Source organism: Capra hircus, chromosome 3 (assembly GCF_001704415.2).
Source record: "Capra hircus breed San Clemente chromosome 3, ASM170441v1, whole genome shotgun sequence".
Lineage (NCBI taxonomy): Eukaryota > Metazoa > Chordata > Mammalia > Artiodactyla > Bovidae > Capra > Capra hircus.
Window position 1 is genome coordinate 37,923,934 of NC_030810.1, and position 14,959 is coordinate 37,938,892.

Below are 14,959 nucleotides of genomic sequence, written 5' to 3' on the forward strand. Positions count from 1 at the left end.
GTACTGCCAAAGTCTGTTATCATTGTCACTCAGTCACCCAGTCATGTCCAACTCTTTGCAACCCCATCGACTGCAGCATGCCAGGGTTTCCTGTCCTTCACCATCGCCGGAGCTTGCTCAATGTCATGTTCATTGAGTCAGTGATGCCATCCAACCATCTCATCCTCTGTCGTCCCCTTTTCCTCCTGCTTTTAATCCTTCCCCTCATCAGGGTCTTTTCTAATGAGTGGGCTCTTCCCATTAGGTGGCAAAAGGACTGAAGCCTCAGCATCAGCATTAGTCCTTCCAATGAACGTTCAGGACTGATTTCCTTTAGGATGGACTGGTTGGATCTCCTTGCTGTCCAAGGGACTCTCAAGAGTCTTCTCCAACACCATAGTTCAAAAGCATCAGTTCTTCGGCATTCAGTATTCTTTATGGTCCAACTCTGGAAAAAACATAACTTTTGACAGGACAGACCTTTGCTGACAAGGTAATATCCCTGCTTTTTAATATGTCGTCTAGGTCGGTCATAGCTTTTCTTCCAAGGAGCAAGGGTCTTTCAGTTTCATGGCTGCAGTCACCATCTGCTGTGACTTTGGAGCCCAAGAAAATAGTCTTTCACTGTTTCCATTGTTTCCCAACCTATCTGCCATAAAGTGATGAGACTGGCTATTTGCCATAAAGTGATGAGACTGGCTGTCATGATCTTCATTTTTTGAATGTTGAGTTTTACTCCAACTTTTTCACTCTCCTCTTTCACCTTCATCAAGAGGCTCTTCAATTCCTCTCCACTTTCTGCCATAAGGGTGGTATCATCTGCATATCTGATGTTATTGATATTTTCTCCCAGCAATCTTGAGTCCAGCTTGTGCTTCATCCAGGCCGGCATTTTGCACTATGTACTCTGCATATAAGTTAAATAAGCAGGATGACAATATACAGCCTTGACGTACGCCTTTCCCATTCTGAACCAGTCTGTTGTTCCATGTCCGGTTCTAACTGTTGCTTCTTGACTTAACACAGGTTTCTCAGGAGCAGGTAAGGTGATCTGATATTCCCATCTCTTTAAAAATTTTCCACAGTTGTTGTGTCCAAGTTATGTAGTGACTCACATTAATCAATAAATATTCACCATTAGGTATTTTAAATTGTTCAATATATATTTTTAGTATATGACACATTCAAATATTTATGATCTATGTGGATCCTACACAAATATTTTGTTCTAAAACATACAAAGGAATAAAGGCAGGAATTAATTTTCATTTTCAGAACCACATTCAAGCTGTCAAAATTGACCTTTGAAAGCAAGAGTGCCAAAATGGCCTTTCCCCCCCCCCAAAAGTAGGAAGCTTTCAAATGCAAAATAATGTTATTTAATATAACAATTTTTTCTCTGTTTTCCAATTTTTTTAAATTCTCATACAATGTGCTGCATTTTGTTTCTTTCAGGAATACTGAGTTGTTTCCTGCATATAAAGCTCAGATTGAGAGAGAATTCTGTTAGAGAAAGGATTTTTTTCTTTATGCTTCACAAAATTATGTCCTCGGTCCTCACTAATTTCCCAAAAGGGTTCTAATTGCACCATCAACACAACTGTCAATGCAGTGACCTCTCAGTCCACACTCCCTTTGATTTCTTTACTATTTACTAACAACAATATTCTCCTCTCAAACCCGACCTTCAGTCAGTTTGCTTCCACAGTACTACTACTCCCCATGTTTGCTTTTGTTTCTGGCTGAGCCAGCGCAGCATGCAGATTCTGCACTTCCTCTGCAGTAGAAATGCAGAGTCTTAACCACTGGACTGACAGGCAAGTCCCTGAGTCCATCTTTAATGCCCTATTTCTTCCTAGCATTTAGCACTGTGGACCGACATACAATATTCAAACATCTCTTCTATTCGGACCTCAGAAATTCTATCTACTCTCATGGATTCATTTATTTTCCATGAATACATTTCCCAACTCTAGGTATCTCTCTCTTTCCAGTTAACCTTCTTCCCCTTCTTCCACTGCCACCTGCCATTTCTCCTTTTGATATCCTATAGCCTCTTCAAACTCAACTTATTAAATAACAAATCCATCAAAACCTTACTGCCTCTGCTAGTCCTCCCTTTTACTTTTCCACATTCTCCTCATTTCTTTATATACCTAATGGCACTACCATACTTCCAGAGGATTCACAAGACTGGCAAAGGGTAATAAGAACCCCAGTTCTAAAGGGAGATCTATCATCATACGATAACCTAGTGTAAGAAAAATTAATTACACGGCTCTCATGTCATAATATAAGAGGTACAGTCTTCCTGTGCTACCTTGAAGTATATATAGGACCTTACCAAGCAGAAAGGTTTAGGGAGGCATTCTAGAAAAAATGAAATGGCATTAGGAAAGTATACAGTGGGGTTTCAAAATAAATCATTTTGATTAGAGCCGAGGGTTTGTGTTGGGCAGGAAATGGTTAAACAAGTATTTTGGGGTCAGGTTTTAGAAACCCTGAATACCTGGAAGAGATTTGGATCTTGCTTTGTAGGCTTATGCGCCTCTAATTGGGGTACACATTCTTATGAGGGCACAGCTAAATGACAAATGCAAGTCCATGGGATTAACAGGACATATCTCCCAGGAATATCACTTTTTTGTTTTAGGAAGGAAATAACTATTTTTATATGACGTGGATTTATGAAGTAGAAAACAGAATTCATGTGCAATTTTAAGGTGAGATTCTTAGATTTAAGATAAAATCCTAATAAGATTCTAATATCTTTCTCTTTCTCCTGGCCTTTTGCTTCTCTTCATTCCTCAGCTATTTGTAAAGCCTCCTCAGACAACCTTTTTTTGTTTTTTCTTTGCATTCTTGCATTTCTTTTTCTTTGGGATGGTTTTGGTCACTGCCTCCTGTGACGCTTCTAAATTCAGTGCTGGAGAAGACTCTCTCGAGAGTCCCTTGGACTGAAGATCAAACCAGTCAATCCTAAAGGAAATCAATCCTGAATATTCATTGGAAGGACTCATGCTGAAGATGAAGCTCCAATACTTTGGCCACCTAATGCAAGGAAACAACTCATTTGGAAAAGACCCCACTGCTGGGAAAAGATTGAAGGCAAAAGGAGAAGAGGACAGCAGAGAATGAGGTGGTTAGACAGCATCACCAACTCAACAGACATGAATCTGAGCAAACTCTAGGAGATACTGAAGCAGAGGGAAGCCTGGCGTGTTGCAGTCCATGGAGTCACAAAGAATCAGACATGACAAAGCAACTGAACCACAACAAAGCAAAGATAATCTCACTTCTTCCACAAATATCCTAGTAATTGGAGGCTTTTCTCTGAAACCTTGCGGCATCACTGTCTGGACCCCTTCAACTGGCACTTAGCAATTACAGACAGAAAAATAATCTGGCAAATTATAAAACTAAAATAGTGAAAAACAGTAGCAAAAATCCCAAGAGCACCAAAGAGAGCTTATTTACTTGCTTTTAGTGAATTACTGCAAAATGTCTATACCAAGAGATTACACTGAACTAGTATAAATTTTACTGAGAACAAGTATATACATTTCTTGTGTCAGGGTTACTTACTGTAGTATAATCTATTTACACACTATCAATCTAGTATCAGCATGTTTTCATGCTTGTACTTTTTCTTCCTAATAGCACAACTCATGGTACTCGATTAACTTTTTCATTAATCAAAAATGCATTCATGAATCAGTATTTATTGTGTATCTAATTACTTCCTCATAAAGCCTGTTCCAAATATTTTGTTACATATTCCACATTGTTAGAATAATCAAATATCTTTTTTCCCCATAAGAACAACAAGCACTGTGCTTATGCATTTACTACTAAGTGATCATCCAACACAGTTCTGAAAATGGAAAAGAAAGTAACCAAATGTTGGCCCTTTTATCAAAGTCCAAAGTGTTTTCATGGCAAATCAAACAGGGCAAAATTACTCAACTGGTGTGAAATGTGCAGTTCAAGGTCATGAAAATAAGATTAACAATCTCCCTAGTAAGCCTTTATAAAATGAGGTTTCAAAGACATTTTAGAAAATATAAAATCAAGGATTCCATCTCAAACATAAAAACTATTTTTCTAAATTCATATGTGTAATCCCAAGGACAATCATACATCTAACAACATGATTACGTTTATCTGACAAAGCAATAACCTACAACCTAAAAGATTTAAGGCTCTGTTTATCTTTAAATAAGCAACTAAGCCTAACACTAATGACTAACTTTTATCGAGCATTTAATATGTGCCAGGTACTTTCCAACACTTTAATCCAGGGAGATACTGAAGGTTCTCAGTATAATGAGTAAACCAAGAACAAAAAATACATCGGAAATAAGAACTCCATTGCAAAACAAATGCAAACAGAATTTCTAGGAAAATGGTGTCAACAGGCTCCAAGACAACAACTCTACAGTAAGCCAAGTGAGCCTTGAAAACTTCCCCTGCCATACTAACTTATAATTTAGTTGCAAAGGGACTAAGGAAGGTACAAGAGAGGAAACAATCTGATGGATTTTACTGTATTGCAAGAAGCTTTACAGAGATGACGAGTTTTTTTTTTATGCAAGTGTATGTATTTTTTTAAGGAAGAGGATATCAGAGTTAAATCTTCACCTTCTATAGCAACCAGTAGGTATTTTAAATTGAAAGAGAATCAAGAAATAGCCATGTTATTTAAAAACAAAGAGTAAACCAACAAAAGGAGGAGCAAAAATTGACAGACCATAAAGTCACTATTGACAGCAGTGACTGAAAATAAAGATTAGACATCAAGGTAGGGAAAGGATGGTTCAAACAAGATGAAGGACCTCTGTTTTTAACTTTAAGCCTGATGGCACAAGTACACTCATATACACTCTAAGTACACTCATATAACTTGTTTAAAATCTATATATGTAAATAAATTTTAAAAGATAAATAGGAAAATGAAAGAAAAGACCCTTCAAAGTCCCCAATTTTCATTTCCCCTGTCTCTGAAATAATCCAAGTAGAAGAAAGATAGATACACACAAGTTAGGAATGTTTTACATGAGAGTCATATACTAGATAAGAGATAGGGTTGATAACATCTAAGTTGTTCAATACCAACCATGGCTCACTTCTTTACTCCATGTTCTTTTAAGTAGTCATATATATATATATATGTGTGTGTATATATATATATACACACACATATATCTGTATATAATAAAATATATATAAAATTTATAGGCTGGATGAAACACAAGCTGGAATCACGATTGCCGGGAGAAATATCAATAACCTCAGATACGCAGATGACACCACCCTTCTGGCAGAAAGTGAAGAACTACTAAAGAGCCTCTTGATGAAAGTGAAAGAGGAGAGTGAAAAAGTTGACTTAAAACTCAACATTCAGAAATCTAAGATCATGGCATCCAGCCCCATCACTTCATGGCAAATAGATGGGGAAACAGTGGAAACAGTGACAGACTTTATTTTGGGGGGCTCCAAAATCACTGCAGATGGTGACTGCAGCCATGAAATTAAGAGACACTTGCTCCTTGGAAGAAAAGACAGCATATTAAAAAGCAGAGACATTACTTTGCCAACAAAGGTCCGTCTAGTCAAGGCTATGGTTTTTCAAGTGGTCACGTATGGATGTGAGAGTTGGACTATAAAGAAGGCTAAGTGCCAAAGAATTGATGCTTTTGAACTGTGGTATTGGAGAAGACTCTTGAGAGTCCCTTGGACTGCAAGGAGATCCAACCAGTCCATCCTAAAGGAAATCAGTCCTGACTATTCATTGGAAGGACTGATGCTGAAGCTGAAACTCTAACACTTTGGCCACCTGATGTGAAGAACTGACTCATTTGAAAAGACCCTGATGTTGGGAAAGAGTGAAGGCAGGAGGAAAAGGAAACGACAGAGGATGAGATGGTTGGATGGCATCACTGACTCAACGGACATGAGTTTGCGTAAATTCCAGGAGTTGGCAATGGACAGGGAGGCCTGGTGTGCTGCAGTGCATGGGGTCACAAAGAGTCAGACACAACTGAGCAACTGAACTGAAATGAACTGAAAACTTATAGGAGAATATTTGTATCACTTGTTTCTTTTTTTTTTAAACCTGTTTTCTTTTTTTTACACGTTTCTTTTAAAAGCAGTATATATATCATTTACCTTATATTCCAGGAGTTTTACTCACATTAAATGCCAAGCACATGCAATAGTTTGTGCTCTATACCCTCACAAAAGAAGATAGGTATTATCATCCCCACATTTGAATAAAACTGAGTGCCAATAAACTAAGTCATTTGTTCTAAGCTACTAAACAGTAAACAGTGGAGTCAGATATCGTACCCATATCTGTGCGACTCTAAATCCCATTCATAATACTATACGGTGTCGTGTTTCTTAACACATTTAATAAGTATTACTGTGTACTTTCCATGTGCTAGCACACTATTCTATATGCTGGAGATAAAGTGGTAAACAAATAGACAAGCCCTTGCCCTTTACAATAATTACATTCATGTAACAATTCAATACATATTGTAATGCCAGATAATGATAAATATAAGGAAGGGTAGAAGCTGGAGGAGAGAAGCAATGGATCTTTTAGGTAGGGTGATGAGAATGACCTTTAAATAGATAGATATATGACTGAATACGGAATCAAGTCATGTGACGATCTGGAGCAAAACACAACAGGCAAAGAGAAGAAAAAAATAAAAAAATCTTGGGCAGAATTTTGTTTATTCAAGGATGACCTAACATTGAGGCTAAAATGAGCAAGATAGAGATTAGTAGGATACAAAGTTAGAGAAAGGCAAGAGCTAGATCATATAGTCTTATAGTCTTCATTATTTTTCTGCTTAAAATAGAAGACATTGGAGGACTTTAAGACACAGGACCAAATGATCTGATTTATATCTTTTAAAAATCTCTCTGACCACAATGTTGAGAACTGACTGAGGCATAGGTAGAAGTAAGAAGATCAAATATAAAAATGTACACAAAATTCTAGATCAGCAGCCATCCAGTATTCTAGTATCTAGTTCTACTGATTATCAACCATTTGAAATGCAGCGTATCTGAATTGAAACGTGCTTTAAGTATAAAATACACACCAGATTTTGAAGATAAAGGAGTGGCAAAAAGCAAAAGAATTTTTGACATTTACTATATGGTATAATAATACTATCTTAGATATACTGGATTAAATAACCTATGATTATAATTAATTTCACTTGTTTATTGTTTTAGTGTAGAAACTATAAAATTGAAAATTACAAATGTGGCTCCCATTATATTTCTTCTTTTTTTTTCAGCAAAGCATTTTTTTTTTAATTTTTATTTTTACTTTATTTTACAATACTGTATTGGTTTTTCCATACATTGACATGAATCCACCACGGGTGTACATGCAATCCCAAACATGAACCCCCCTCCCACCTCCCTCCCCACAACATCCCTCTGGGTCATCCCCGTGCACCAGCACCAAGCATGCTGTATCCTGCATCGGACATAGACTGGTGATTCAATTCTTACATGATAGTATACTTGTTTCAATGCCATTCTCCCAAATCATCCCACCCTCTCCCTCTGAGTCCAAAAGTCCACTATACACATCTGTGTCTTTCTGGCTGTCCTGCATACAGGGTCATCATTGCCATCATTATATTTCTGTTTGACAGTGCTGATCTGGATGGTGACAAGTAGAATTTCAAAGGTGGAGGAGGTAAGGAGCATTAGATTTGGGATTGAAGCAGAGCCTACAAAACTTCCTGGAGGAGTAAATGTGAGGAATACAAAAGAAGAGAAATCATTTTGATTCCAAACATTTTGCCTCAGGAATTGGGTAGGTGGTGAAATATACTAACGTGAGGAAGTTGAGGCAGAAACTTGTGTCTGAGGTGCCCTGCTGGATAACACAACAGACATGTCAAGTACTGGTCTCAGCATTCACAAACAAAGGGAGCCTCATTCATACACAGAACATGTAAATGGTACCCCTGGAGTTATGCAGCGTTCAGTCTAAAATCCTATCCAACAACCTCATGTCAAGTATTCTGAGTAATACAGAAAGTGAAAGTGAAGTCGCTCAGTCAAGTCCGACTCTTTGCAACCCCATGGACTGTAGCCTACCAGGCTCCTCAGTCCATGGTATTTTCCAGGCAAGAGTACTGGAGTGGGTTGCCATTTCCTTCTCCAGGGGATCTTATAATATAGAATTATATCAAATACTGTTGATTAATTATTAGAACATAGTACAGGTACATACATTTAATTCATGTGTAATGTTAGATTCTGCTAATAAGAACATCTGAGGAAATACAGTAACTAGAAGTTCAAATGTTTTAACCTAGCAACCCACAATTCAAATGCTAGCTCCAACACAGGTATGAACTCTCTCTCTCAGTTTATTCACTTCTAAAATGAAGGTAATACCTACCTCAAGCTATGAGGATTAAATAAGATAAAGTATGTAAGGTAACTAACAGACCTATTACACAGTAAGAGCTAAATGCATTACAGCTATTAGTAAAATCATGAAGTAAGAAATGAAATAAGTAGCAAAGCTACAAAGGATTTTGCAAGACTTTCATTGTATATTAATATTAGAACATACTGGACCTTACTTCAGGAATTCTCCAAAATTAAAATGCATTACCTGTAAGTAGTGTTTGGAACGTAGACATCCCTTGCAGGAAACTCCAAAATTTCTCTAGTAGGTCTAACTCTACTGTCAGGGTAAAGCTTCACTTGAAGCAGCTCTGGGGTCAGGCAGTAATGAGGATTTTCAGGTGCAGGAGAAATGTCTATCTTCAGCTGAGCTGCATACAAAAATACATTATAAAAACAACATGTCATACAGAGTGAAGTAATTCAGAAGAAGAAAAACAAGTATTAATGCATGTGTATGGAATCTAGAAAGATGGTAATAGATGAGCCTGTTTGCAGGGCAGGAACAGACATGCAGTCATAGAGAACAGACACGTGACGTGGAAGAGGCAGTAGGGAAGGAGAGGATGAAACGAACTGAGAGAACTGAACTGACATAAACTACCATGTGTAAACACATAGTGGGAACCTGCTATATAACACAGAGAACTCAGCCCGGTGCTGTGTGATAGTGTTGGTCAGGGGGAAGGAGGCTCAAAAGGGCAAGGATATATGTACACACAGCTGATTCACACTGTTGTACAGGAGAAGCTAACACAACACTGTATAGCAATTGTACTCCAAAAAAAATTTAAATAAAATAAATAATAACAACCTCATGCTGAAGAATTTTTGGAAGGATTTAAATCCTATTTCTTCAAGAAGCCTGGAAAGAAACCAAAATTGCTACCACCTCAGACCTCTAAATTATTTCATCATATCAAATCTCAAACTACTAATACAGATATAAAAAGATAAAATAATAAACGCTTACTGAATGAATGAATGGAAAGGAAGGAAGAGGCAAAGGAGAAGAAAAAAAAACACAGGAATCTTATCGGGAAACAAGCCAACATTTCAAAGATTAAATGATTCAGCTTAAACTTTTGTGCACATGCTCAGTCATGTCCAACTCTTAAGAGACCCTAGGGACTATAGCCCTCCAGCTCTGTCCATGGGATTCTCCAAGCAAGAATACTGGAGTGGGTTGCCATGCCCGCCTCCAGGGAGTCTTCCCGACCCAGGGATCAAACCCACATTTCCTGTGTCTCCTGCATTACCACTGGGCCACAGGAGAAGTGCCAGTTTAAACAAAACTTGGTTGTTCTCTCGCTCAGTCATGTCTGACCCTTTGCGACCCCATGGACCGCAGAACGCCAGGCTTCCCAGTCCTTCACCATCTCCCGGAATTTGCTCAAACTTGGTAGACTTCAAAATAGTTTTACTCTGGAATACTTTGCTCTGATCACAATATAAACCTATTTCTGAATATCTACCATTACATGTATTTTTCTTCCCTCTAGAAAATAATTTTAAGCCACAATATTATTCATAATTCTCATTTCAGTACTCAAATTATCAAAGGTACTGAATCCTACATCCAAACTGTTAGACTACATGAGAGTAGGACAGTAAAATGAAGGAGACTGACAGGTATTGAGCACAAAAGACGTACAGTCAGATATGAGAAAAAAGAACACATTGTTACAAAAAATACAGTTTTCAATGATAATAGCTGTCATCATGTCTACACAAAAATGTTTAAATACCCGTAATAGGTCTTAGTCGCCGTAAAACAGAAGATGGCCTTCTCATATCAGCAAGGAACTTGTACAGATCTTCATCACTTAAGCGATCTCCTTCCTAATATTAAAAATAGAGGAAAAAGTATTTGATCAAAAAAATATAGTACACTGAAAATAAATTTATATTGCCTGTTAATTAACCCTGCCCCTCTTCCTTCAATTTAGTCTGAATGAAAAGTTAAATTAACACAATTATGTTTAAAAATAAATATGCTAAATTATTTTCTTTCTATGCTTTTAAGTTATATTAAGCTATAATATTGCTATCTATGTTTTAACTTTATAGATTTACAGCCCATTATCTATGTTTATAAGGTACTACAGGGCATTCCAAAATACAGAAAAATCAATGCAAGTTAGAAGCAGATGAAGAAAAATATGAATATAGACAGAAAAGACATACATGTGTATATATATACACACATATATATCTAAATGACAGTCTTTAAATTTGTTCCACTTGCATTTTCATTTGTCTTTGCAAGTTTACATTGCCAAATTTCTTAAAAGCAAAATACAGAGCACTGGCTAAATTTGAAAATGAAAAGAAAGAAAACAAAAAACTACACTTAAAAAAATCATAACTATCCTGATAATATGACTAAAAAGAAAACTCTACAAGGACCTCAGTCAATGGGAAGACACACACAAAAAACAAGACCAGGTCTAACTAACAAAGAATTTCCAATTTACTGTAATTTTTTTCTTACAGTTAAAATGGGCAGTGATTGACTTTTTTCTTTTATTTAAGAGTCAGTCTTTAGATTTTATTAATCCAAACCTCCTGCATTTGACATCTTATTTTTTTAATGCATAGTTCATATAGTATCTTTTTATCTTATTTGGTAATAAATATATTTAAGGCTCCTTTATTACTGTGAGTTCACCTGAGCCAGATCCCAGTAGTTCACTATTGTATTCTAAGCAGAATATAGAATTGATATTCTTTTATCCCATTATTTTAAATAGTGATTTTTACCTTCTAAGTGGTTAGAGATTTTTGTTAATACTTGTATAAATGGTTTTTAGCTTTACTGAGTTATAGTTAGAGAATTTGACTTCATGAAGATTTTTTCAGTGACCTAATATATGACTAAACTATTGTAAATGTTCTATCAGTCACTGAAACAGTATATTCTCTCCTTTTGAGTATAGAAATTAATACAGATCTTTAAATTTAAACGGCCCTTATTTAGAATACATTCAGATTATCTCAAGACTCAGTCATTTCTGTCTACTTAACTTGTTAAACCAATTATATTAATGACTTCCATTCTTTTTACTCCATTTCCATGCCTTTTGCTGCATGGGACATAATTCCCTTCCCTAGAGTTGGCCATGTGACTTGTTCTAACCAGTAAACAAACATTTTATAGAGACTTGAAAAATGCTTGCAAAAGTAAGCTTGCTTCCTCTCTGGAACTTGTCACTGCCATAAGAACACGACCCAGCTGGCCTGCTAGATGTTAACAGTGAGCAACATGTAAAAAGTCTGAATCATTTCAGTCTTCCCAGCAGAAGTTCTAGATCAACTGACTCTTATCAATCTCCAAACACATGAATAAGCCAGGCTGACACTCATTCCTCCACACTGCCTGTTCACTGCTATGTGCTCCTGAAGCAACATATAACTTCTATACCTGTCAACAACAGAACAAATATCCTTCTAATGCATGGATTTAATTTTTGGTTTTAAATCTTTCTACATTTCCAATCATGTTGGCCTGACAAATTTCAAATCTGTACATAAACACTCCTGATAACTGTATCAAATCATGGACAGTAATCACTCATCAATTAGAAAAACAAAATGAGAAAAAAAGTTGCCTTCTGTATCTTATTTAGGAGAAACTGTACCTTCAGTTCTACTTTATTAAACTTGTAATGTCTGCTTTTTTACTTAATTTGCACTTGCCTGATACACAATATTCAAGCTATTTATAAAAATGCTTATAAAAGTCATACATGTTAAGCTAAAAATTACAGAACTGTACAAAAGTTAAATGTAAGTGCTTTCCATTTCTCCATATATCCAGAAACCATCATTTTTTAAGTTTTTTATAATTACTTTGTTCCAGTTTCCAGTTACTAGTCTTCAATAGGGTTCTGTAGATGATGAATGCTCAAAAAATAAGTATTGGATAAGTAGATAGGTGGGTAGATTGATGCTCAGTACATGCTGAATGCTCAAAAAGCATCTGTTGAATCAACAGGTGGGTGGGTGGTTGGATGACTTGTTGATTTAAGATTACAATAGTAGTTCAATAATAAAGTAGGCTTAATTAAACCAAAAAGGAACTGAGGAAATAGTGACAGAAGTGGAACACCAGTTGAAGAAGGAAAAAGAGAAATGTTATAGCTACAAGTAAACAAGTAACAAGTACATCTATTGCCCTCTTTCCACAGCTAAGTTTGGCCTATTACCTCATCCAAGTAACACTATGGAGTTTTCTAGACTCTCTCTTGCACTATTACCACAATAAGAAGACCCTTACCACTTCAGACACTTCTCACTGGCTTTGTTCTCCATTTGAGTCTCTCAGAGCAGCTGCCTGTGAATGCTACTGACACATAACTGTGAAAAGGGCTTCAAGTAGGTCCTGCTGCTGCTGCTAAGTTGCTTCAGTTGTGTCCGACTCTGTGCGACCCCACAGACGGCAGCCCACCAGGCTCCCCCATCCCAGGGATTCTCCAGGCAAGAACACTGGAGTGGGTTGCCATTTCCTTCTCCAATGCATGAAAGTGAAAAGCCAAAGTGGAGTCACTCAGTCATGTCCGACTCTTCACGACCCCTTGGACTGCAGCCCACCAGGCTCCTCCGTCCATGGGATTTTCCAGGTAAGCGTACTGGAGTGGGGTGCCATTGCCTTCTCCGTCAAGTAGGTTACTACCTGCCAAATCACAACACGACCTGCCCTAAACACCCTGCCCTCTAAAGTTACAAGGTGTCACTAAGCCAGGATTTTCTCTTGCTATTTAGAGTAACACCTCAGCAGGAGAAATTTTGAGACAATACTTAGCCCTTTCCTTTAATCTGCTCCAAAATATATGCATGGTACCCTTCGACAGTGTGTCACACAAATATAAATTTTCTCCCATTCTTATTATAGTTCTGGTTATCTGGTTACTTTAGATAGACTTCCAAAATTTTCTGGTCTTAATTCAGAGTATAAAATTCATTTTACATCAAAATCCAGTAGCATACACATCACATAAGGACATACAGACAGGTATGCACACACGTAAAACTTAGAGGGAAAAAGGCCTGTTGAAGCAATACTTAACTTCATGAAGTGCAATGCACTATCAATTGTTTATTCAACCTGTTTCACTTTTTTAAGCTGTTATTTACTAAATTTACATTACCATTAATGGATCATGACCAGCCTTTGAAAACTACTGATCTGACTCACAAGTTGAAGTACAGAAAATATACTTGCAAAGAACAAAATATCTTTGATCAAGAACTGTTTAGACTTCTAAACTCACCTATAAAAGTAATTCTAGCAAACTACTAGAGCCTGAAACTTCTATTCCATATACCATGGATGTGGTATTTCAGGTTAAAGAAAAACTTGGGTGGTGAGGATAGACATAATCCCACCAAGTTTAATTGACTAAGAAAATTCATAAACCATCAATGCTTAAGAAAAGTTAAAATATTAAAATTAAGAAATAGGATACAGATGCAGATGACCGATTTTGAAGCATTACTAGTCAACATCAACATTTAAATAAATATGATAAAACAACTGGCATAAAATTAATTATTTTTTCTTATAAAAACAACAGGTATTTTCTTATACTTTTTATTTTTATTCTTAATGCTTTTTTAACTTCTTGAAAGCACAATCAATTATTACATATACATGTGCTACTTGGACAATTATGATTTTTCTGGAGTCAAGAAAAATTTATGTGCAAGCAGCCCCCTAGAATTCCTCCATGACAGAACAATACCTGCTTAAAAAAATTTGTTACTGTGAGAGTAGCAGGTCGAAAGCTGGTCAAGTTACAAGCATCATCTCCACTTGTTGTCCTTTCAAGTGATCTTCTTCCAACAATACTAGAATTCCTCCTCTCGGACCAAGACCCCTTTCGTTCTACCAAGGAAAAAAAGCAAGATATTCATTTCCATGATATTTAAAATGTATCAGCTTTACAAACACAGGAAAATATCCACTAAAGTTGAAAACTGTCCCTTCAGCATACTGATTACAGTAGAAAAATTTAACTTCTGGAGAGATCTGTAAGGAAACATTTCACCTAAATCTTTGGGTTCTCTCTTAAAACTTCTCCAGTGTAAAATAAACCGCTACCCCATAAAGATTATGCAAATAACCAAAGATGAGCTATGAAAAGCACATAGAGAGGCACTACATATTTGCTAGAAAATATTCACATAATGTAAATTTTAGTCACCTTACAATGGTCCCGCAGTCTTAGCACTTGAGTTTGAAACAGAATTTATGATAACTTGCATTCAAAGTCTTGGCAAGATAAACTTATTATTCAAAACCAATAGAGCAACTATGTTGAAGATCAACAAGGAAATAGAAAACAAACAAAGCTATACACAAACTAGATCAAAAAGTTATCTACAGTCTATATACTACACTAAGCAAAAGCGTAATATAGATTCTTCTCAAGCACACACAGGAAATTCTCCAAGACAAGACTATTTACACTAAGCCATAGAACAAAATACAATAAATTCCAAGTGACTGAAATCATCTAAGATA

General features: G+C 36.5%; 1 protein-coding gene across 5 annotated transcripts in view; it reads right to left on the bottom strand.

The window, feature by feature from the left end:
* Positions 1 to 14,959, bottom strand: part of DOCK7 (dedicator of cytokinesis 7) — a 191,425-nt gene that overhangs the window by 117,939 nt on the left and 58,527 nt on the right. For all 5 annotated transcript variants that reach the window (XM_018044971.1, XM_018044997.1, XM_018044990.1 and 2 more), the window contains exons 12-14: positions 14,178 to 14,320; positions 10,182 to 10,275; positions 8,642 to 8,804 (exon numbers count right to left, since the gene is read on the bottom strand). In XM_018044971.1, the coding sequence (XP_017900460.1) occupies positions 8,642 to 8,804; positions 10,182 to 10,275; positions 14,178 to 14,320 (400 nt within the window). The remainder of the gene's footprint in view (positions 1 to 8,641; positions 8,805 to 10,181; positions 10,276 to 14,177; positions 14,321 to 14,959) is intronic.